The following is a 23666-nucleotide window of genomic DNA, read 5'->3' on the forward strand; positions in this document are numbered from 1 at the left end:
CTTCTAAGGAAGTATAGTCGGCTCTGTCCTCTCTTACACAGATCATCAGTATTGGCAGTTCAGTCCAGCTTATCATCCAGCTGCACTCCCAGGTATTTATAGGTCTGCACCCTCTGCACACAGTCACCTCTGATGATCACAGGGTCCATGAGGGGCCTGGTCCTCCTAAAATCCACCACCAGCTCCTTGGTTTTGCTGGTGTTCAGGTGTAGGTGGTTTGAGTCGCACCATTTAACAAAGTCCTTGATGAGGTTCCTATACTCCTCCTCCTGCCCACTCCTGATGCAGCCCACGACAGCAGTGTCGTCAGCGAACTTTTGCACGTGGAAGGACTCCGAGTTGTATTGGAAGTCTGATGTATATAGGCTGAACGGGACCAGAGAAAGTACAGTCCCTTGCAGTGCTCCTGTGCTGCTGACCACAATGTCAGACCTGCAGTTCCCAAGACGCACATACTGAGGTCTGTCTGTAAGATAGTCCATGATCCATGCCACCAGGTATGAATCTACTCCCATCTCTGTCAGCTTGTCCCTAAGGAACAGAGGTTGGATGGTGTTGAAGGCGCTAGAGAAGTCCAGAAACATAATTATTACTGCACCACTACCTATGTCCAAGTGAGAGAGGGATCGATGTAGCATATAGATGATGGCATCCTCCGCTCCCACCTTCTCCTGGTATGCGAACTGCAGAGGGTCGAGGGCGTGACAGACCTGTGACCTCAGGTTGTGAAGCTGCAGCCGCTCCATGGTCTTCATCACATGTGACATCAGGGCGACAAGCCGGAAGTCATTCAGCTCACTAGGACATGATACCTTTGGGACTGGGGTAATGCAAGATGTTTGTAGGTCTGTAGGAAGAAGAGAAAGGCATCAATGTTCATAATATTAACCCTAACCATAACCTTCTCCTAAGCCTAACCCTTTTCTCCTGTTTGATCGCCCTGAATTGGACCCTTTAGCTGACCCCTAAGTGCACGTGTGTGACAGTGTCTAGAGACAGGCCTGACCCAAACTCTGCATGCAGGCTTCTAATCCTACTCAGGCCCAAGGCACAAGCTAAATACTTGGGGAGAGGAAACCATAAAAAACTCTGGCTTTAAGGATAATGAACATGTGCTGACCTTTCTACCGTAGCATATCTGAGTCGCAGGACCTCTGAGTGTTATGAGTTGGAGCTTTAGGGGGCGATTTCAGATCCATATTAGGGTTTGATTCCTGTTGATTCCGTTAAGCATGTTTCATATTTAGGATACATTTAAGTCAGCTGAATTACGGTTGTGTCTTTTCTGACTCCATTTTGTTTGTCATGGGTGCCACCATATTCTGGAGCAGTCGCTACCACATTGCTTAGGGGTGTTTGACCCGGAAGTGTGTGGCACATGACATCACTCACCTATCGGTATAAAGATCACGGCGTGCACTTCCACCACAATCCGAGTTTACTGAGAAAAAACGTCAAGATTTCTTGAGTTAGTGTGCAAGCCTAATGACATTTGGACTGTTAGTTTAGGTTGTAATTTCTTTTTCAGTGATATTCTTTTCTGACCTCTCAGTTATGATTTTTTTGCCAGTTGTTGGCTTATCAACAGAAAACGGTAGCGTCTGTGGAAAGAACAAAATGGCGTCGGAAAAGACACAAAAATAATCTTTAGAACGAACTCAAAACAAAAAGCAAAAGTTGGATTGAATTTTTTTTTGGATATCTAAAATATAAAAGAAACATATGCAGTGCTGTGCAAAAGTATTTGCCCCCAACCCAATTTTGTCTGTTTTTGATGATTCATAGCACTTCATTGTTTCAGATCTCCAAACATATTCAGTGTTAATACTAAAAACAACCTGATCTGAGCAACTTTGACAAGAGCCAAATTGTGGTAGCTGCCTGACTGGGTCTGAGCATCTCCAAAACTTGTGGGCTATTCCATATATGCAGTGCTTACTGGTGAACCGGCTCCCAAGGCTCACTGATGCGCGTGAAGAGTGAAGGCTCCCACAGAGTGGTCGGATCCCACAGAAGAGCTACTGCAGCACAAATTGCTGAGAAACGTCATGCTGACCATTAGAGACACAGTGTAGCCCCCCCACTACACCAATTAGCATGTGACATCAGAAATGGACCCTGGAGAAATGGAAGAAGGTGGCCTGGTCTGAGGAATCACGTTTTCTTTTAGATCACGTGGGGATTACCTGGGGAAGAGATGCACTATGGGAAGAAAGCAAGCTTGCACTGCTAATGTCCTGCTGGGAAACCTCAGGTCCTGGCATTCATGTGGATGTTCCTTTGACAAGTACCCAGGGCCGTCTTAATGCATGGTGCATGTTGCCCGGGGGCCCCATGCTAATCTATGTATTTTGTGACTTGCTGAGTGGTTGTGTAGGTAGGGGTCCCAGTGCACTGCTTTGCCCGGGGGGGCCTATAATCCTGTTAAAGGTAGCCCTGCAAGTACCACCTTCCTAAAGACTGTTGCAGACCCCTTCGTGTCAATGGTATTCCCTGATGGCAGTGGCCTCTTTCATCGGGATAATGCACGTTGTCACAATGCAACAAATTCTGCAGGAATGGTTTGAGGATCGTGACAACAGAGTTCAAGGTGGGGACATGGCCTCCAAGTCGCTCAGATCTCAATGCAATCGAGCATCTGTGGGATATGCTGATGAAGGCCCCACCTTCAAGGATCTGCTGCTAACATCTTGGTGGCACAGGACATCTTCAGAGGTCCCGTGGAGTCCATGCCAGGATGGGTCAGCTTGAGTGGGGCCTACCCGATAATAGGCAGCTGGATTTAATATTGTGGCTGATCAGTGTATAAGTCAATTGTGATAATTAAGGTCCCCAAATGTAGCCGTAGATTATAAACCAACTATAATGATTAAAGCCCATGACATGTAGCCCCCGCGTGACGTAAATCGATGCCACTAATTAGGGCCCACCATTTGTAACCCTATTTCCTGCTTGGCATCCCCAGTATAATCCGTCTGGCATAATGGCAGCATTTTTTTTTTGATAGCTGGGCCGCCAACTTGCCCTATGAGGTGACTGGTGGAGACCCCCTTTTGTGTACCTCTACTTGTGAAGCCATCGATTGTATTAGTGCCAGGCCTTGGGGTAGCACCTAACAGACTCGTGACGGTGGTCCTCCACAAAGGTTGCTGTAACCTCAAACCTGACATGGTGGGGTTGTGCAGACCCTTTAGGCTGCAGGGCTCTCTGTGGTTTTGTCCTCTTTGCAGACGCAAGCAGAGCAGAAGGCACACAGATGACAATCTGACAGCAGACTGCGTCACTTCTTGTCCCACTTTATCAATTTGTCTTGCCATTTGGTATCATTCAGCTCCAGGCACCTTGCAGCAAATTTACTTATCCCATCTCCTGCTGCTCCATCTCTCCAGCTCCAATTTCCAGATTAGTGCTAATGGCCCACCGCAAGCCAACACCCCCACAACCCACCCCCCACCCCCCCCCACCAAACCCCCAGGCCTGCAGCCATCGCAGATGGAGCAGTTCAGTCCTTGTCACTTCTCATTTGACGTCGGAAAGACAGAGCCATCTGAAGGGTTGGACGCCACTCGTCCTTCAACTGTCCGCACTTGAGCCGTGTGACATGTGTTCACTCCTCGTCACCATGCCTGAGGGAGGCAGCACAGGCAGTCTAAGGTGGTGGCAGTGGCGGTGGCAGCGAGGGGGGTTTAAGGTCCCCCACCTTATTGTTACTCTGCTGGCCGTGGCTGTTCTCAATCGAAACGGTTTGACACTTCAGATGTTCTCCCATAACTTCTTGTCATCTGCACTCTTTCACAGTATTTGCAGGACAATGGAGTTGTCCATAGGGACCTGAAGCCAGAAAATCTGCTGTACGCTGACCGCTCGCCTGATGCCCCTCTAAAAATAGGTACTGGACACCTTCGTCTTCTTCATGCTCTTCTTTCTATTGTCTTATTATTGTGTATTTGGCAGACATCTTTACCTAACTTACAGTCGTGGCCAGAAGTTTAGAGAATGACCCAAGTGTTGGTTTTCACCAAGTTTGCTGCTTCAGTGTTTTTAGATCTTCGTGTCAGATGTTTCTCTGGTATACTGAAGTAGAATTACAAGCAGTTCAGAAATTTCGAAGGCTTGTATTGACAATGACATGAAGTTTATGGGGCGGCACGGTGGTGCAGTGGTAGCGCTGCTGCCTCGCAGTAAGGAGACCTGGGTTGGCTTCCCGGGTCCTTCCTGTGTGGACTCCCACAGTCCGAAGACATGCAGGTTAGGTGCATTGGCGATCCTAAATTGTCCCTAGTGTGTGCTTGGTGTGTGGGTGTGTGTGCCCTACAGTGGGCTGGCGCCAGGCCTTGCACCCTGTATTGTCTCGGATTGGCTCCAGCAGACCCCCGTGACCCTGTGTTAGGATATAGTGGGTTGGATAATTGGTGGATGGATGAAGTTTATGTGCAGAGTCCATATTTGCAGTGTTGGACCTTCGTTCTTTTTCAAGACCTCTGCAATTCACCCCGGCATGCTGCCAATCAACTTCTGGGCCAAATCCTGCCCATTCTTGCAGAATCAGAATTGGTGGGTTTTTGTTTGCCCACCCACTGCCTCTTGAGGATTGACCACATGGGATTAAGGTTTCGGGGGTTTCCTGGCCATGGACCCAAACTTTCGATGTTTTGTTCCCACTTAGTTGTCACTTTTGCCTTAAGGCCTGGTGCTCCATCATGTTTGGTCACCATACTGTTGTTGGATGGTTGGTAGAAGTTGCTCTCGGAGGATGTCTTGGTCCCATTCTTTATTCGTGGCTGTGTTCTTAGGCCAAATTGTGAGTGAGCCCTGCACTACCTTGGCTGACATGAATGATCTCAGGATGCTTTACTGTTGGCCTGACACAGGACTGATGGTAGCACCGCTCAACTTTTCTTTTTTCCGAATAATCAGAAAGGGGATTCATCCTAGAAAATGACTTTACCCAGCAGTCCAATCCCATAATACCAGTCTGTCCTTGATGTTTCTTTTGGCGTCTTTGCTGCCCTTCTTGACACCCACCAGGCTATCCTCCAAAAGTCTTCACCTCACTCCCACCTGCCTGCTGCCATTCCTGACCAAACTCTGCCCTGATGGTGCCCACAGCTGAATCCACTTTTGGAGATGCACCTGGTGCTAGCTGGACTTTCTTGGGTGCCTTGATGCCTTCTTCACCTCTCTAGTGTAACTCAATCAGCCTGACAGAGTGACCTCCAGCCTTGTCCTCGTCACCACTGTCACCCGTGTTAACAAGAGGACCACTGAAATGACGTCAGCAGGTCCTTTTTTGGGATGAAGTTCATTTCCATGGCAGACAGGGACTTTCAAATTTAATTTAATTTAAATGTATCTGCTCACTCTTCAGAACATTCTGGAGTAGCCATCATAAAAACTGAGGCAGCAAACTTTGTGAACATTAATATTTGTGTCATTCTCAAAACTTTTGGCCCCGACTGTAGATATTTTATTACGCAGGGAAGCAGAGGCAGCAAACTTGTGGTTTAAAGTCCACTGTCAGCCACTAGACCACCCGACCCGATAGATTGAGGAGCTCTGTTATGGAACAGTGTGATGGTATTGGAAGAGTTGGGGGGGGGAGGGGAGTTGAGAGGTGCCCCTTCTTTACTAATGTACTGTTACTGTGGACATTCATTCATTCATTCATTTATTATCCACTGTTTTTCTGAAACTGGGTTGTGGGGGGCAGCAGCGTTGAGGCCCAAACATCATTTTCTCCAGCCACACTTGAAAACTCATACTGTAGGATCTCAAAGTGCTCCCAGGCCATCAGCGCACCCTAAGTCTTCCCCCGGGGTCTCTTCCCAGCTGGTCATGCCCATAAAACCCCCCACAGGTAGGCGTCCATATCAGATTCCTGAAGCACCTCAATTGGCTCCTCTCGATGTGGAGGGTCTCTACTAGATGTCTGTGCCTCCCAGCCCATCTCTAAAGGAGAGCCCAACCTTACCATGTGGAGAAAACCCATTTTGGCCGCTTGTACCAATAACCTCATCTTAAAGGTCAAAGCTGATGACCATAGGTGAGGGTAGGGATGAAGACCGACTGGTGAATTGAGAGCTTCGCCTTCTGACTCGGCTCCTTCACCACCACTGCAGGTCGGTATAGAGACCCCATAACTGCACCCCCCCCCCCATTCTGTCTGCCAATCTCACCATCCCTCTTCCCCCTCACTCGTGAAGAAGACCCCAAAGTATTTCAGCTCCTCCCCCTGACGCTGTAACTCGCCTCCCACTCGGAGGGGACAGTCCACCTTTTTTCCGATTTGGAGGTGCTGATCCTTGAGGTAGTGTGGTGCAGCGGTTAATAACCCTGAAGTTATGGGTTCAAATCCCACTACTGACACCATTATGTGACCCTGAGTGAGTCACTTCACCCGCCTGTGCTCCGATTGGGAAAAGAAAAGAAAAGTAACCAATTACATCTCAAATGTTGTAAGTCGCTTTGGATAAAGGCATCGGACAAATAAATAAATATAAATGACCCTCCTCATTTACGCTCGGTCGTAAACCAGCCCAGTGCATGCTGGGCAGCCCGATGAAGCCAATCAGACGACGACATCTGCCGTAACACAATTCTAAGGCCTTGAATTTTTTCCTACTACAGTTAAACAAAACAAAGACCCCAGTAAGAATAACCCAAATGCCGAAACTGGAATGTCCATATACTGTATATGACTGGGACCCTAAGATATAACCCACAATTGAGACCCCTAGATGTTGCGCATAACTGTGTTTGCCGTAACTGGTGACCATTGATAAAAGCCAACTGCCCAAAATGGGATTTATTAGACGTAACCCTATTGTCATAATTGGGGCTTTCAGATGTAACTCATTGCATTAAATGAGACCCCCAGATATAAGGCAAGTGTAATTACTGAGAGCCACCATATGCACTCCATTTGCCATTATTGTGACCCCCATATACTGTTTAACCTAATTGCCATTACCAGGACCACTATATGTCAACCATAACTGCTACTAACACATATAAGCCCCCCAAATGTAACCCATTTGCCTTACATGGGACCCCCAGATATGACCCAACTGCAATGATTAAAACCCACTTTATATAATCCCCAGCTGCATGTAAATTGATTACATTAATTAGGACCCAGCAGATGTAACCCAATTGCCTTACCTGGGACCCCCAGATATGACCCATAATTGAGACCCCCTAGGTGTTACGCATAACTGGGTTTTGCCGTAACTGGAAACATTAGATATGAGCCAACCGGCAAAGTTGGGATTTACCCACTTGTCATAATTGGGATTTTCAGATGTAACTCAATTCCCTTAAGTAGGACCCCCGATATACACCAAGTGCAGTGATTGAGGCCCACCATGTTAACCAAAACTGGTACACACACATACTGTATATATATATATATATGCCAATTGCCATAACTGGTGTCTCAAGGTGTAAAATAATTACCTTAAATGGGACCACCAGATACTACCCAACTGCAGTTATTGAGACCCACATTATGCAACCCAGCTGACATTACTGGGACCCCCAAATGTATCCAGGTGCCATAACTGGGATACCTAGAAGTTAACCTTAACAGGTACCTCCTCACAAAAGGCAATTGCCATAAGTGGTGCCCCAGATATAACTTATTACATTAAATGTGACCCCCAGATATAATCCAAGTGCAATGATTGAGGCCCACCTTATGTAACCCAACTACCAGAACTGGAGCACCCAACCTAATTTAAGTCATTTTCAATAATTAGAGCCCAACAGATGTAACCCAGTTGTCTTAACTCAGACCCCCATATATAAGCCAACTGCAAAGATTGAGACCCATCATATTTTACCCAGTTGCCAATATTGGGACCCCTACATGTTAAGCATAACTGGTACCCACACATATAAATAAGCCAATTGTCATAATTGGGGCTTCTCAGAAAAAAAATATGGTCATAATTGGGACCCCTAGAGGTAACCCACTAACTTTAAACGTGACCCCCAAAATGCCCTAACTGCAATGATCAGGGCACACCTTATACAACCCAGTTGCCATTATTGGGATTCCCAGATGTAGCTCATTGCATTAAATGAGACCCCCCCCCCCCCCCCAAATATAAGCCAAGTGTAATGATTGAAGCTCACCATATATAACTCAACTGCCATAATTGGGGACAATCCCATCATATCAACCCCAATTGCTTTTTAAAGTCCCTCATGCCACATTGGGACTCCTTTTATAACCCAGTTGTTATGATGACAGCCTGTTGTTTGGTGTCTGTGCCACCAGAGGGCAGCAGTGCCTGCCATGAGAGATGAGTGGAGGTGACTCCCTTGTGGTGGTCTTCCACTTGAGAAGCTATGGGTGGTATTTATGCCAGGACTGGATTTAGAAGTGTTATCAGGGTGGTTGGGCACCATATAAGTAATTAAAGGCAGCTGATGAAGGCTGGGAAAACAATTGATTAATCCGCAGCCAAGCCAATTATCTATTTTTAAAATTTGTTTTGAAATCCCAGAAATACTATAATGGATAACTCCCCCACACCCCCACCAACTTTGCTAATCTCATTCTTTCTCAATATTGTGTTGCTGCAGCGGACTTTGGCCTGTCCAAGATTGTGGACGAACAGATGACAATGAAGACGGTGTGCGGGACCCCAGGATACTGTGGTGAGTGAACCAGTGGGCCACAAGAACAGAATTATGAAATTGAAGTGCCACATGGATCTTATACATGAACGCTTGCTCCTCTTCTAACGTCTGCTTTTGTATTGTGGCAGTGCTCTCCATGAGAGGCGCTATATCCAGTTTAAACTGGGTGGGAGAACTTTAGACAGGAGGGGGCAGTGATTGACATTATCAAATGGTGTGATCTTCAGCTACACTTTTTCTGACATCTTCTTGCAGCTCCTGAAATCCTGAGAGGTGCCCCCTATGGTCCTGAAGTGGACATGTGGTCAGTGGGAGTCATTACCTACATTCTGTGAGTTTTTGACACATGTATATTATTATTATTTTTGCCATTTTGGACATGTTCATCTTGACACCCTGTGTACCAAGAGAGCGTCACAGACTGAGAATGATCTCCTCTCAACTGCAAAAATTCGTAATCCAGTGCCTACAAAGCCATGCCAGCTTGTGAGCAGAGTGGGCACCACACAAATCTACTGGTCCTTTCACTTCCAAGCCCCTCTGTCTCTGTGTCCATTTACTGCTAGTTCACTGAGTTATGGAATCACCAGGGGGTCACATGTAGTGGGGGACACATAGGGGGTTTTATTTGTGTGTACGTATGTCCTGTTAAATGTGACTAACAACACTGGCTGCGTCGATTCCTGTTTGTAAATTGGAGTCTGTGCCTTTTAAACAGGTTTGCACTGATGCGGAGGGGTTTGTGGGATTTTTGGTTTCTATGCACTGTAAGGGGGTGGCCTACCTCACATCAGGGAGCCAGAGTCAGGAGAACGAAGGACAAAGCTTGTGAGAGGAGCGTAGGAGGCAGTGACCAGTGAAAGAAGGAAGGAAGGAAGCAAAGAGTTGTGCTATTGTGCTTGTGCCAATTTGTACTTGAGGCTGCGGTGGGAAACACTTGGTTTAAAGAGTTTCCCACAAGAAAAGAATCTTTATGCCTTTTAACTTCTGTCCATCCCTGATTGTATTGGGTGTTTGGGGCGCTGCAGCTCCCCCAGGTGTCCACAGTTTATATATTGACACACTTGGGCACAAGTCCAGCACTCCTAATATCGGTGTCAGAGAAGGAGCAATGCCCCTGCATGTTGGATATCCCCGAATCTGATGCGCTTAACTGAGCAGAGTTATTTAGAAAGCCCAAGAGGCTAGTAAGACAGTGTGTATGCCTTCCTGTTGTCATGCCAACGAGCGCTACTTTTGGTTCTCTTTTCTGGACCCTAACATTAAACAGGGTGGCCTGGTTGGTCCCACAAACTTTTTCTGAAGACTCTTCCTGTTGTTTTGCGCTCATCACAATATATTTACAGGCCAACACCTTGATTCTTCATACAGTAGTGGCCCACCTAGACAACAAGAGAGGGAATTACGTGTGAATGCTATTTACAGACTGTCATTCTCCAGTAAACATTATAATCCCCTCTAAGCTCAGGGATCTTACGTCTGAACACTTCACCGTAACATCCTGACTGGCAGACCCCTGGTGGTTCAATTGGGTGGCGCACCTCCTCATTTCTCAGTCTCGACACAGGGGCTCCACGGGGCTGTGTACTGAGTCCTCTGCAGTATTCCCCTTATGACAGCGGGGAAAATACGTACAGTGCATCCAGAAAGTATTCACAGCACATCACTTTTTCCACATTTTGTTATGTTACAGCCTTATTCCAAAATGAATTAAATTTGTTTTTTTCCTCAGAATTCTACACACAACACCCCATAATGACAACGTGAAAAAAAGTTTACTTGAGGTTTCTGCAAATTTATTAAAAATAAAAAAACTGAGAAATCCCATGTCCATAAGTATTCACAGCCTTTGCTCAATACTTTGTCGATGCCCCTTTGGCAGCAATTCCAGCCTCAAGTCTTGTTGAATATGATGCCACAAGCTTGGCACACCTATCCTTGGCCAGTTTGGCCCATTCCTCTTTGCAGCACCTCTCAAGCTCCATCAGGTTGGATGGGAAGCGTCGGTGCACAGCCATTTTAAGATCTCTCCAGAGATGTTCAATCAGATTCAAGTCTGGGCTCTGGCTGGGCCACTCAAGGACATTCACAGAGTTGTCCTGAAGCCACTCCTTTGATATCTTGGCTGTGTGCTTAGGGTCGTTGTCCTGCTGAAAGATGAACCGTTGCCCCAGTCTGAGGTCAAGAGCGCTCTGGAGCAGGTTTTCATCCAGGATGTCTCTGTACATTGCTGTAGTCATCTATCCCTTTATCCAGACTAGTCTCCCAGTTCCCCACAGCATGATGCTGCCACCACCATGCTTCACTGTAGGGATGGTATTGGCCTGGTGATGAGTGGTGCCTGGTTTCCTCCAAACATGACGCCAAAGAGTTCAATCTTTGCCTCATCAGACGAGAGAATTTTCTTTCTCATGGTCTGAGAGTCCTTCAGGTGCCTTTTGGCAAACTCCTGGCGGGCTGCCATGTGCCTTTTACTAAGGAGTGGCTTCTGTCAGGCCACTCTACCATACAGGCCTGATTGGTGGATTGCTGCAGAGATGGTTGTCCTTCTGGAAGGTTCTCCTCTCTCCACAGAGGACCTCTGGAGCTCTGACAGAGTGACCATCGGGTTCTTGGTCACCTCCCTGACTAAGGCCCTTCTCCCCCGATCGCTCAGTTTAGATGGCCGGCCAGCTCTAGCAAGAGTCCTGGTGGTTTAGAACTTCTTCCACTTACGGATGATGGAGGCCACTGTGCTTATTGGGACCTTCAAAGCAGCAGAATTTTTTCTGTAACCTTCCCCAGATTTGTGCCTCGAGACAATCCTGTCTCGGAGGTCTACAGACAATTCCTTTGACTTCATGCTTGGTTTGTGCTCTGACATGAACTGTCAACTGTGGGACCTTCTATAGACAGGTGTGTGCCTTTCCAAATCATGTCCAGTCAACTGAATTTACCACAGGTGGACTCCAATGAAGCTGCAGAAACATCTCAAGGATGATCAGGAGAAACAGGATGCACCTGAGCTCAATTTGGAGCTTCATGGCAAAGGCTGTGAATACTTATGTACATGTGCTTTCTCAATTTTTTTATTTTTAATAAATTTGCAAAAACCTCAAGTAAACTTTTTTTCACGTTGTCATTATGGGGTGTTGTGTGTAGAATTCTTTGGAAAAAAATGAATTTAATCCATTTTGGAATCAGGCTGTAACATAACAAAATGTGGACAAAGTGTTGAGCTGTGAATACTTTCCAGATGCACTGTATTTGGAAACCCGAATAGGCTAGTAAGACAATGTGTGCCACTTCCTGTTGTCATGCCAACGAGCGCTACTTTTGATTCTCTTTTCTGGACCCTAACATTAAACACGGTGGCCTGGTTGGTCCCACAAACTTTTTCTGAAGACTCTTCCTGTTGTTTTACACTCATCACAATATATTTACAGGCCCACACCTTGATTCTTCATACAGTAGTGGCCCACCTAGACGACAAGAGAGGGAATTACGTGTGAATGCTATTTACAGACTGTCATTCTCCAGTAAACATTATAATTCCCTCCAAGCTCAGGGATCTACGGCTGAACACTTCACCGTAACATCCTGACTGGCAGAGCCCTGGTGGTTCAATTGGGTGGCGCACCTCTTCATTTCTCAGTCTCGACACAGGGGCTCCACGGGGCTGTGTACTTAGTCCTCTGCAGTACTCCCCTTATGGCAGCGGAGAAAATACGTATTGAACGTGTCAACGTTTTTCTCAGTAAAAATATTTCTAATGGGGCTACTGACATGAAATTTTCACCAGATGTTGGTAACAACCCAAGTAATCCACACATCTGAAGAAATCAAAACAGATAAGTCCATAAATTAAGTTATGTGTAATAAAGTGGAATGACACTGGGACACACATGGAAAACAGGAGGTACAGAAAGGCCTGGAAAGCCAAGTAAGTAGCTGAAATCTGTCAATCCTGATAGCCCCCTGTCAGTGCAAATGAATATCTGCTGCTTTAGTCCTAACTGATGGCCTAGAAAAAGGTTTCTCATTCCCAAGGTGTCACACAAGAAGTATCTCATAATGGGGAAAAGCAAAGAGCTCTCTGAAGACCTTCACAACCTTATTGGTGATGACATTGGTAACAGACGTATTTCTAAACTTCTGAATGTTCCAGTGAGCACCGTCGGGGCTGTAATCTGCAAGTGGAAAGAACATCATGTCACCATAAACCGGCCACGACCAGGTGCTCCTCACAAGATCTTTGACTGAGGAGTCAAAAGAAGAATCAGAAGAGCCAAGGACCACTCGCCAAGAGCTTCAGAAAGACCTGGACTTAGCAGGTCCAGTTGTTTCAAAGAAAACAAGAAGTAATGCACTCCACCGCCATGACGTCTATGCACGCTCACTGCGCAAGACTCCACTCCTGAAGATAAAGCTCATTGAAGGTTTATTGCACAACATTTGGAGAAACCAATAAAATACTGGGAGAATAGAGTCTGGTCAGAGAAGAGCAAAATTCAACTCTTTGGATGTATTTGGAGGAGAAATGGCACTGCACATCACCCCAAAAACAGTTTGGAGGTGGGAACATCATGGTGAGGAGCTGGCAGACTTCATAGAATTGAAGGAAGGATGAATGGATGGATTGTTGATAAGAATCTGCTGCCATCTACCAGGATGCTGAAGATGAAACGAAGGGGGGACATTTCAGCAAGACAAGGACCCCAAACACACAGCCAAGGAAACTCTCAGTTGGTGTCAGAGAATAAAGAAAAAAAAGAAGCTGCTAGAATGGCCCAGTCAGTCACCTGACTTGAATCCAATTAAAAATCTATGGAAAGAACTGCAGATCAGAGTTCATAGAAGAGACACCCGGAACCTTCAAGATTTGAAGACCGTTTGTGTGGAAGAATGGGCCAACATCACACCTGAGCAATGCATGCAACTTGTTTTTCCATACAGAAAGCGTCTTGAAGCTGCCATCACCAATAAAGGCTTTTCTACTAAGCATGAAGTAAGCGTGTTCAATACGTATTCCACTTTTATTACAAATAACTTAATTTATGGACTTATTTGTTTTTATTTCTTTGGATGTGTGGATTACATGGGTTGTTACTAACATCTGGTGAAAATTTCATGTCAATAGCCCCATCAGAAACATATTTACTGAGAAAAAACGTTGACACGTTCAATACGTATTTTCTCCACTGTAACATCATTGTCAAGTTTCTTGATGAGATAGCTGAGGTGGGCCTGATCTCTAATGACAATAAGTGGGCTGACCTGAATGAAGTGGAGAGTCTCTCACACTGGTCTCAGAACAACATGGGTCAGATCTGCCGCACATCGACGCAAGCATTCTCGTTTTCTTTTAGAAATCCCAACCTTTGCATGGAAAGCTGCGTATGTGCATTTCGAGCCCCTTTTTGTGCATATGCAAGCTTTATACAATCAGGGCCGTAAGTATTTGGACAGATTTTATAATTTTGACTCTGTGCACTACCCATTTCCAGTGAGAGTTGGACTCCGCCAGCGCTGCCCTTTGTCACCGATTCTGTTCATAACTTTTATGGACAGAATTTCTAGGCGCAGCCAGGGCGTTGAGGGGGTCCGGTTTGGTGGACTCAGGATTGGGTCACTGCTTTTTGCAGATGATGTTGTCCTGTTTGCTTCATCAGGCCGTGATCTTCAGCTCTCTCTGGATCGGTTTGCAGCGGAGTGTGAAGCGGCTGGGGTGGGAATCAGCACCTCCAAATCCGAGACCATGGTCCTCAGCCAGAAAAGGGTGGAGTGCCCTCTCAGGGTTGGGAGAGAGATCCTGCCTCAAGTGGAGGAGTACAAGTATCTCGGGGTCTTGTTCACGAGTGAGGGAAGAATGGAGCGTGAGATCGACAGGCGGATCGGTGCGGCGTCCGCAGTGATGCGGGCTCTGAATCGGTCTGTCGTGGTGAAAAAGGAGCTGAGCCGCAAGGCAAAGCTCTCAATTTACCAGTCGATCTATGTTCCTACCCTCACCTGTGGTCATGAGCTATGGGTAGTGACCGAAAGAACGAGATCACGAATACAAGCGGCTGAAATGAGTTTCCTCCGCAGGGTGTCTGGGCTCTCCCTTAAAGATAGGGTGAGAAGCTCAGAGTAGAGCATCGAGAGGAGTCAGATGAGGTGGCTCGGGCATCTGATCAGGATGCCTCCTGGACGCCTCCCTGGTGAGGTGTTCCGGGCATGTCTAAGCGGGAGGAGGCCCCGGGGAAGACCCAGGACACGCTGGAGGGAGGGACTATGTCTCCCGGCTGGCCTGGGAACGCCTCGGGATTCTCCCGGAAGAACTAGAAGAAGTGTCCGGGGAGAGGGAAGTCTGGGCATCTCTGCTCAAGCTGCTGCCCCTGCAACCCGACCTCGGATAAGCGGAAGAGGATGGATGGATGGATGGACTCTGTGCACCACCACAATGGATTTGAAACAAAGCAAACAAGATGTGTTTGAAGTGTAGACTTTCAGCTTTAATTCAAGGGGTTTACCAAAAACATTGTATGAGCTGTTTAGAAATACAACCATTTTCTTACATGGTCCCCCTATTTTCAGGGGCTCAAAAGTATTTGGACAAACGAACATAACTATAAAAATAATATTTGGTTGAAACTCCTTTACAGTCAGTGACTGCCTGAAATCTGAACCCATGGCCATCTCCAAGTGCTGGGTTTCCACCCCAGTGATGTTTTCTTTGTTCATTGGACTTTCTGCCTTGAGTTTTGTATTCGGTAAGTGACCTGCATGTCCAGTTGGGTTGAGCTCAGTTGATTGACTTGGCCTTTGAAGAATATTCCACTGCTTTGCTTTATGAAGCTCTTGGTTTGCTTTCACAGTATGACTTGGCTCATTGTCCATCTGTACTGTGAAGTGTCGTCCTATCAGTTTGTCAGAATCTGAGCAGACAGTATAGCGCCCTGTACACTTCAGAATTCATCCTGCTACTTCTGTCAACAGTCATATCCTCAATAAACACTAGTGACTGACTTCCATTGGCAGCCATGCACAGTCATGCTATAAAACTGCCCCCAGCATGTTTCACAGATGATGTGGTATTCATTGGATCATGAGCCGCTTCTTCTCTTCTCCATACGTTTCTATTTCCATCATTCTGGTACATATTGATCTTAGTTTCCTTTGTGGAAAGATTTTTTTTCCACAGCTGGATTGGCTTTTACAAAATGTTTTCTGGCAAAGTCTAATCTATCCTTTCTATGCTTAATGTTTGCCAGTGGTCTGCACCTTGTGGTAAACCCTCTGTCTTTACTTTCATGAAGCCTTCTCTTGATTGCAGACTTTGGCAATGATAGGCCTGCCTACTGGACAGTGTTCTTCATTAGGTTAAATGTCATTCAATGGTTCTTCTTCACCAAGGACAGAATTCTGTGATCATCCAGCACAGTTGTTTTCCATGATTGTTCAAACCTTCTGGTGGTGTTGAGCTCATCAGTGTGTTCCTTCTTTTTAAGAAAGTGCCAGATGCTTGATTTGACCACTCCTTGTGTTTTTGCTATCTCTCAAAAGGGTTTGTTTCGTTTTCTCAGCCTAATGATGGCCATGTTTTACTTGCACGGACAGCTCTTTGGACCTCATATTGAGGGTGCACAGTGACAGCTTCCAAATGCAAATATCCACACTTGGAATGAACTCCAGACCTTCTACCTGCTTAACAGTTAATGAAATAATGAGGGACTTGCACACACCTGATTAGGAAACAGCTTGTCAGTCAAACGTCCAAATACATTTGGACCCGAACATAGCGGGGGCTTTGTACAGAAATGGCTATCATTTCTAAACAGCTCATATGATTATTTTGTTAAACCCCTTGAATTAAAGCTGAACGTCTACACACTCCAGCGTGTCCTGGGTCTTCCCCGGGGCCTCCTCCCGGTTGGACGTACCTGGAACACCTCACCAGGGAGGCGTCCAGGAGGCATCCTGATCAGATGCCCGAGCCACCTCATCTGACTCCTCTCGATGCGGAGGAGCAGCGGCTCTACTCTGAGCCCCTCCCGGATGACTGAGCTTCTCACCCTATCTTTAAGGGAGAGCGCAGACACCCTGCGGAGGAAACTCATTTCAGCCGCTTGTATTCGCGATCTCGTTCTTTCGGTCACTACCCATAGCTCATGACCATAGGTGAGGGTAGGAACATAGATCGACTGGTAAATTGAGAGCTTTGCCTTGTGGCTCAGCTCCTTTTTCACCACGACAGACCGATGCAGAGCCCACATTACTGTGGACGCCGCACCAATCCGCCTGTCGATCTCGCGCGCCATTCTTCCCTCACTCGTGAACAAGACCCCGAGATACTTGAACTCCTCCACTTGAGGCAGGATCTCGCTACCAACCCTGAGAGGGCACTCCACCCTTTTCTGGCTGAGGACCATGGTCTCAGATTTGGAGGTGCTGATTCTCATCCCAGCCGCTTCACACTCGGCTGCGGACCGATCCAGAGAGAGCTTAAGATCACAGCCTGATGAAGCAAACAGGACAACATCATCTGCAAAAAGCAGTGACCCAATCCTGAGCCCACCAAACCGGACCTTCTCAACGCCCTGGCTGCGCCTAGAAATTCTGTCCATAAAAATTATGAACAGAATCGGTGACAAAGGGCAGCCCTGACAGAGTCCAACTCTCACTGGAAACGGGTTCGACTTACTACCGTCAATGCGGACCAAGCTCTGGCACCGATCGTACAGGGACCGAATAGCCCTTATCAGGGGGGCCGGTACCCCATACTCTCGGAATACCCCCCACAGGATTCCCTGAGGGACATGGTCGAACGCCTTTTCCAAGTCCACAAAACACATGTAGACTGGTTGGGCAAACTCCCATGCACCCTCCAGGACCCTGCCAAGGGTGTAGAGCTGGTCCACTGTTCCACGACCAGACGCTGACTATGTCTCTCGGCTGGCCTGGGAATGCCTTGGGCTTCCCCCGGAAGAGCTAGAAGAAGTGGCCGGGGAGAGAGAAGTCTGGGCATCTCTGCTCAAGCTGCTGCCCCCGCGACCCGATCTCAGATAAGCAGAAGAGGATGGATGGATGGTTGGACGTCTACACACTTCAATCACATCTGATTACTTTGCTTCAGATCCATTGTGGTGGTATGCAGAGCCAAAATGATGAAGGTTGTGTCACTGTCCAAATACTTACAGACCTAACTGTAAATCTGACCCCAATCATCTTCATCTTGCCCCTCCACACTGTCCCCAATTTCTGCATGTGAGAGACTCACCATCAGTTCACCTTGTCAATGGGCTTTGACTCTCACTAGTCTGTCAATTTTGATTAGAACTGCCCGGTGTTTTGTGTGTCGCTGCATCACCATTGAGGCAAAATATTGATCGCACATCTATTCTGTCGCTCAATATTGACTGAATTGACGGACATTACAGGTCATATCGAAGAGAGCTGAATGATAAAGGAGGTCGTTCACCTTCAAACTCAAAGCTTCAGAAACAGATGGAAGCCTTTGCATGGGTGCAGCTGTTGCTTGTTCAGGCACCTTGATGACATTGGTGGGGCTCTGACTGATGACTAAGCTCGACGTATGCAACTGCACCACTGCTGATGTTGGGTTACCTGCTATACATGAAAGCAGACTTGGTGTCTCTGTATAAACGTGAGACTTGAAAGTATGGCCAGCTCTGACTATAGTTGATTTCAGTTATTTCACCAGCTTCATGACATCCTGATCTGTTAATTTGTCACAAAAGATCTTAAATGTCGTAAGACATGTGATGTAATTTTTGGCCAGCTCCCAAAGCCTGCTTCTTGAGTTTAGGAGTGAGGCCATTTTAGGTAACTAGGCCTAAGTGAAGCCTGCTTCTTGAGTTTAGGAGTGAGGCCATTTTAGGTAACTAGGCCTCAGTGGACCCTGCTTTTTGAGTTTAGGAGTGAGGCCATTTTAGGTAACTAAGCATAAGTGAAGCCTGCTTCTTGAGTTTAGGAGTGAGGCCATTTTAGGTAACTAGGCCTAAGTGAAGCCTGCATCTTGAGTTTAGGAGTGAGGCCGTTTTAGGTAACTAGGCCTCAGTAAGCCTGCTTCTTGAGTTTAGGAGTGAGGCTGTTTTAGGTAACTAGGCCTCAGTGAACCCTGCTTTTTGAGTTTAGGAGTGAGGCCATTTTAGGTAACTAGGGCTAAGTGAAGCCTGCTTCTTGAGTTTAGGAGTAAGGCCGTTTTAGGTAACTAGGCCTAAGTGAAGCCTGCTTCTTGAGTTTAGGAGTGAGGCCATTTTAGGTAACTAGGCCTAAGTGAAGTCTGCTTCTTCAGTTTAGGAGTGAGGCCGTTTTAGGTAACTAGGCCTCAGTGGATTCTGCTTCTAGAGTTTAGGAGTGAGGCTGTTTTAGGTACTAGGCCTCAGTGGACCCTGCTTTTTGAGTTTAGGAGTGAGGCCATTTTAGGTACTAGGCCTCAGTGGACCCTGCTTTTTGAGTTTAGGAGTGAGGCCATTTTAGGTACTAGGCCTCAGTGGACCCTGCTTTTTGAGTTTAGGAGTGAGGCCATTTTAGGTAACTAGTCCTAAGTGAAGCCTGCTTCTTGAGTTTAGGAGTGAGGCCGTTTTAGGTAACTAGGGCTAAGTGAAGCCTGCTTCTTGAGTTTAGGAGTGAGTCCATTTTAGGTAACTAGGCCTAAGTGAAGTCTGCTTCTTGAGTTTAGGAGTGAGGCTGTTTAAGGTACTAGGACTCAGTGGACCCTGCTTTTTGAGTTTAGGAGTGAGTCCGTTTTAGGTAACTAGGCCTCAGTGGAGCCTGCTTTTTGAGGAAAAGCCTGTGATTAGAAGCTACATGGAGCCCAGCAGGTCCTAACAGTCTGGTTCTGCCCTGCTTTGTCAGGCATCACTTGATGGTATGAAGGATTCTACATAATATAAAGACTAAATATCTAAAACTGGATCCATGCCTAGTCTGGTCTTCTTCTATCACCATCACTAACAAGCCACAGAAGACCCACAGATGTTTTTTTTAGTTATCTGATGCTGTTTGTCAAGTTTGTCTCCTGTTTTTGTTTCCACAGACTGTGTGGGTTTGAGCCATTTTTTGACCTGCGGGGGGATCAGTACATGTACAGCCGCATCCTCACCTGTGACTATGAGTTTGTGTCACCCTGGTGGGACGACGTGTCCCTCAATGCCAAAGATCTGGTAAGTAGCCTCCATGGTCGTGGCCCACAGAGACATGTGAAGGTGTGTCAGGGGGCTGGGTGATGATTCTATGCACTTTGTCATTGTCCTAGCGATGTGGCTCATATATTTTCTCCATTCTTTCCAATAGTTAACCGTTTTAGCAGATGTAGAATTAGTTTCTGGTTTATTATATGATATCAACAAGCTCATCCATTCCTGTTCACTTTGATGGTCTGAAGTGTTTTTTTTTCTCACTACTCATTCTTCCCTTCTTAGTTGTCTTCAAGGCCCAGTCCATGATGGCTCACAGATTGGGAGGTCCCCCAAAATTTCATGACGGGGTAATTTTTACAAAATTGGTGTCAAAGGTCCTGCATCTACAACCACAAAGAGACTGGCACAAAATCTGACCTGCATGCAAGGTGTGCCAGAAAAAAAATCAAGAGTCTCCCCTACACTTTCTCGTATACTCAGATATGGGGATGTATATTTGAGGAGTGAACCGAAAGACAATGTTTATATTTTTATATTATGTACATTATAGAGCCATTCACAACAAATCAAATCAAATTAGTAATATATTGAACAATTATTATAAAAGTTGAAAAAATCGGACTCTACAGCTGCATGAATAAAAGGTAAAGTATCACTTCCGGTAAACGCAAATACTCCAAAAGTAATCTACGTTTTGCACCTAGTACTTGTATGCAAAATCTGGTTGACCTAAGTGAAAGTGTACTCAAGTTATCATGTTTACACACACACAGACACACGGACACAGACAAAGACATAATTCTAAAAATGATATTTTTGGACTCGGGGAGGTCTAAAACATCGAGATTCATCAAAATCTTGAAATCGAATTTTTGGACGATTCCAATACTTTCCCTATACTTTACTACCTTCTATCTGCTTAACAGTTAACGAAAGAATGAGGGACCTGCTCACACCTGGCTATGGAACAGTTTGTCAGTCAAACGTCCAACAACAACAACAACATTTATTTCTATAGCACATTTTCATACAAAAAGTAGCTCAAAGTGCTTTACATAATGAAGAAAAATAAAAGACAAAATAACAAATTAAAATAAGACAGCATTAGTTAACATAGAAAAAAAGTAAGGTCCAATGGCCAGGGTGGACAGAAAAAACAAAAAAAAAAAACTGCAGACGGCTGGAGAAAAAAATAAAATCTGTAGGGGTTCCAGGCCACGAGACCACCCAGTCCCCTCTGGGCATTCTACCTAACATAAATGAAATAGTCCTCTTTGTAGTTAGGGTTCTCACGGAGTCACTTGATGCTGATGGTCATACAGACTTCTGGCTTTTAATCCATCATTGTTGGAACATCATGGTGCTTTGAGTAGATGGTGGTGGCTTGCGCCACCACCAAAAGGACACCAGAAAAGGAAACAGAAGAGAGAGTAGGGGTTAGTACAGATTTTGAATGAATAGTTATTATAATGAATTGGATATACAGAGTATCAGGATTAAATTACAGTGAAGTTATGAGAAGGCCATGTTACAGTAATGTGTTTTCAGCAGTTTGTTAAAGTGCTCCACTGTATTAGCCTGGCGAATTCCTACTGGCAGGCTATTCCAGATTTGAGGTGCATAACAGCAGAAGGCCGCCTCACCACTTCTTTTAAGTTTTGCTCTTGGAATTCTAAGGAGACACTCAGTTGAGGATCTGAGGTTACGATTTGGAATATAAGACATCAGACATTCCGATATATAGGATGGGGCGAGATTATTTAAGGCTTTATAAACCATAAGCAGAATTTTAAAGTCAATTCTGAATGACACAGATAACCAGTGTAGTGACATCAAAACTGTAGAGATGTGCTCAGATTTTCTTTTCCTGGTTAGGATTCTAGCAGCTGCATTCTGCACTCATTGCAAACGATTTATGTCTTTTTTGGGTGGTCCTGAGAGGAGTGCGTTACAGTAATCTAGTCGACTGAAAACAAAAGTGTGAACTAATTTCTCTGCATCTTTCAATGATATAAGAGGTCTAACTTTTGCTATGTTTCTTAAGTGAAAAAATGCTGTCCTAGTGATCTGATTAATATGCGATTTAAAATTCAGATTACAGTCAACAGTTACCCCTAAGCTTTTTACCTTCGTTTTGACTTTTAATCCTAATGTATCCAGTTTATTTCTAATAGCCTCATTGTATCCATTATTGCCAATCACTAAGATTTCAGTTTTCTCTTTATTTAGCTTGAGAAAGTTATTATTCATCCATTCAGAAATGCAAGTCAGACATTGTGTTAGTGAATCAAGAGAATCGGGGTCATCAGGTGCAATTGATCAATACAGCTGTGTGCCATCAGCATAGCTGTGGTAGCTCACGTTGTGCCCTGAGATAATCTGACCTAACAGAAGCATGTAGATTGAGAAGAGCAGCGGACCCACGATAGAGCCTTGTGGAACACCATATAGGATATCAGGTGTCTTTGAGTTATAATTACCACAACTAACAAAGAATTTTCTCCCTGCCAGGTAGGATTCAAACAAATTTAAGACGCTGCCAGAGAGGCCCACCCATTGACTAAGGCGATTTCTAAGAATATTATGATCAATGGTGTCAAATGCGGCACTCAGATCTAAGAGGATGAGAACAGATAAATGGCCTCTGTCTGCATTTACTCACAAGTCATTGACTACTTTAACGAGTGCAGTTTCTGTGCTGTGATTTGTTCTAAAACCCAACTGAAATTTATCAAGAATAGCAGGTTTATTGAGGTGCTCATTTAACTGTATAATGACTGCCTTCTCTAGAATTTTACTTAAGAAAGGCAGGTTAGAGATGGGTCTATAATTTTCAAGAGCAGAGGGGTCGAGATTATTTTTCTTAAGTAGGGGTTTAACTACAGCAGTCTTAAGACAGTCTGGGAAGACCCCCGTATCTAATGACGAGTTTACTATGTCAAGAATATTATCAATTAGCACGCCCGATACTTCTTTGAAAAAATTTGTTGGTATTGGGTCAAGGACGCAGGTGGAGGGTCTCAGTTAAGAAATTATTTTATGTAAATCAGGTAAATCTATCCTAGTGAAAGAGTTTAATTTGTTTATAACGGAATACTGGGGTTTAGGAGGATCCACAGTGTTGGGGAGATATACTATGTTATTTCTAATATCATTATTTTTTTGATTGAAAAATACAGAAATAGCCTCACAGGTTTTACTGGAAGTACTTAGGAGGCATTCCTTTGAGTTACCTGGGTTTAGCAGACGATCAATCATCAAAAATAAGACTCTGGGATTACTAGCATTGTTATTATAATCTTAGAGAAATAGCAGCGCCTCTCAAGACGGACTGTGTTATTGTATTCTGTTATTTTAACTTTTAATATTTCATAGTGGATAGTTAGTTTAGTCTTCCTCCATTTACGCTCAGCTCTACGGCATGTTCTCTTTAAATCAGACACTCTTTGGGTCTTCCATGGTATAACAATGCTAGAAGATTTTTTAACTGTCTTTTCAGGTGCAACTAAGTCAACAGCAGCTCTCACCTTAGTATTAAAAAACACTTTTGGGCCTGAACATAGGGGGGGGGCACATACAGAAATGGCTGTCATTTCTAAACAGCTCATATGACATTTTAAACCCTTTGAATTAAAGCTGAAAGCCTACACTTCAGTCATGTATTTATTTCTTCACTTCCATTGTGGAGGCCTACAGAACCAAAATGATGAAAATTGTGTCTGTAGCTGCATTTTTTCAAAATTACCAAAGTCCTGTGGCTTTTAGTTGGCTTCATAGGACAGTTCTGGTAATAGTATGACACGTTCTCAAATATCTCCACAGACCAAATATCTTAATTTTAAAAGTTTTAGTACATTTACAGCAAACCAGTTCACACAAAAATAGAGGAAAATTCAT

The 23666-nt window shown here is 45.2% G+C and overlaps 1 protein-coding gene across 1 annotated transcript in view; it reads left to right on the forward strand.

The window, feature by feature from the left end:
* Positions 1 to 23666, forward strand: part of si:ch73-60h1.1 (calcium/calmodulin-dependent protein kinase type IV) — an 89958-nt gene that overhangs the window by 59832 nt on the left and 6460 nt on the right. The window contains exons 6-9 of the mRNA XM_051935012.1: positions 3799 to 3889; positions 8590 to 8664; positions 8902 to 8977; positions 19667 to 19793. Coding sequence (XP_051790972.1) covers positions 3799 to 3889; positions 8590 to 8664; positions 8902 to 8977; positions 19667 to 19793 — 369 coding nt within the window. The remainder of the gene's footprint in view (positions 1 to 3798; positions 3890 to 8589; positions 8665 to 8901; positions 8978 to 19666; positions 19794 to 23666) is intronic.

This window comes from Erpetoichthys calabaricus, chromosome 12 (assembly GCF_900747795.2).
Source record: "Erpetoichthys calabaricus chromosome 12, fErpCal1.3, whole genome shotgun sequence".
Lineage (NCBI taxonomy): Eukaryota > Metazoa > Chordata > Cladistia > Polypteriformes > Polypteridae > Erpetoichthys > Erpetoichthys calabaricus.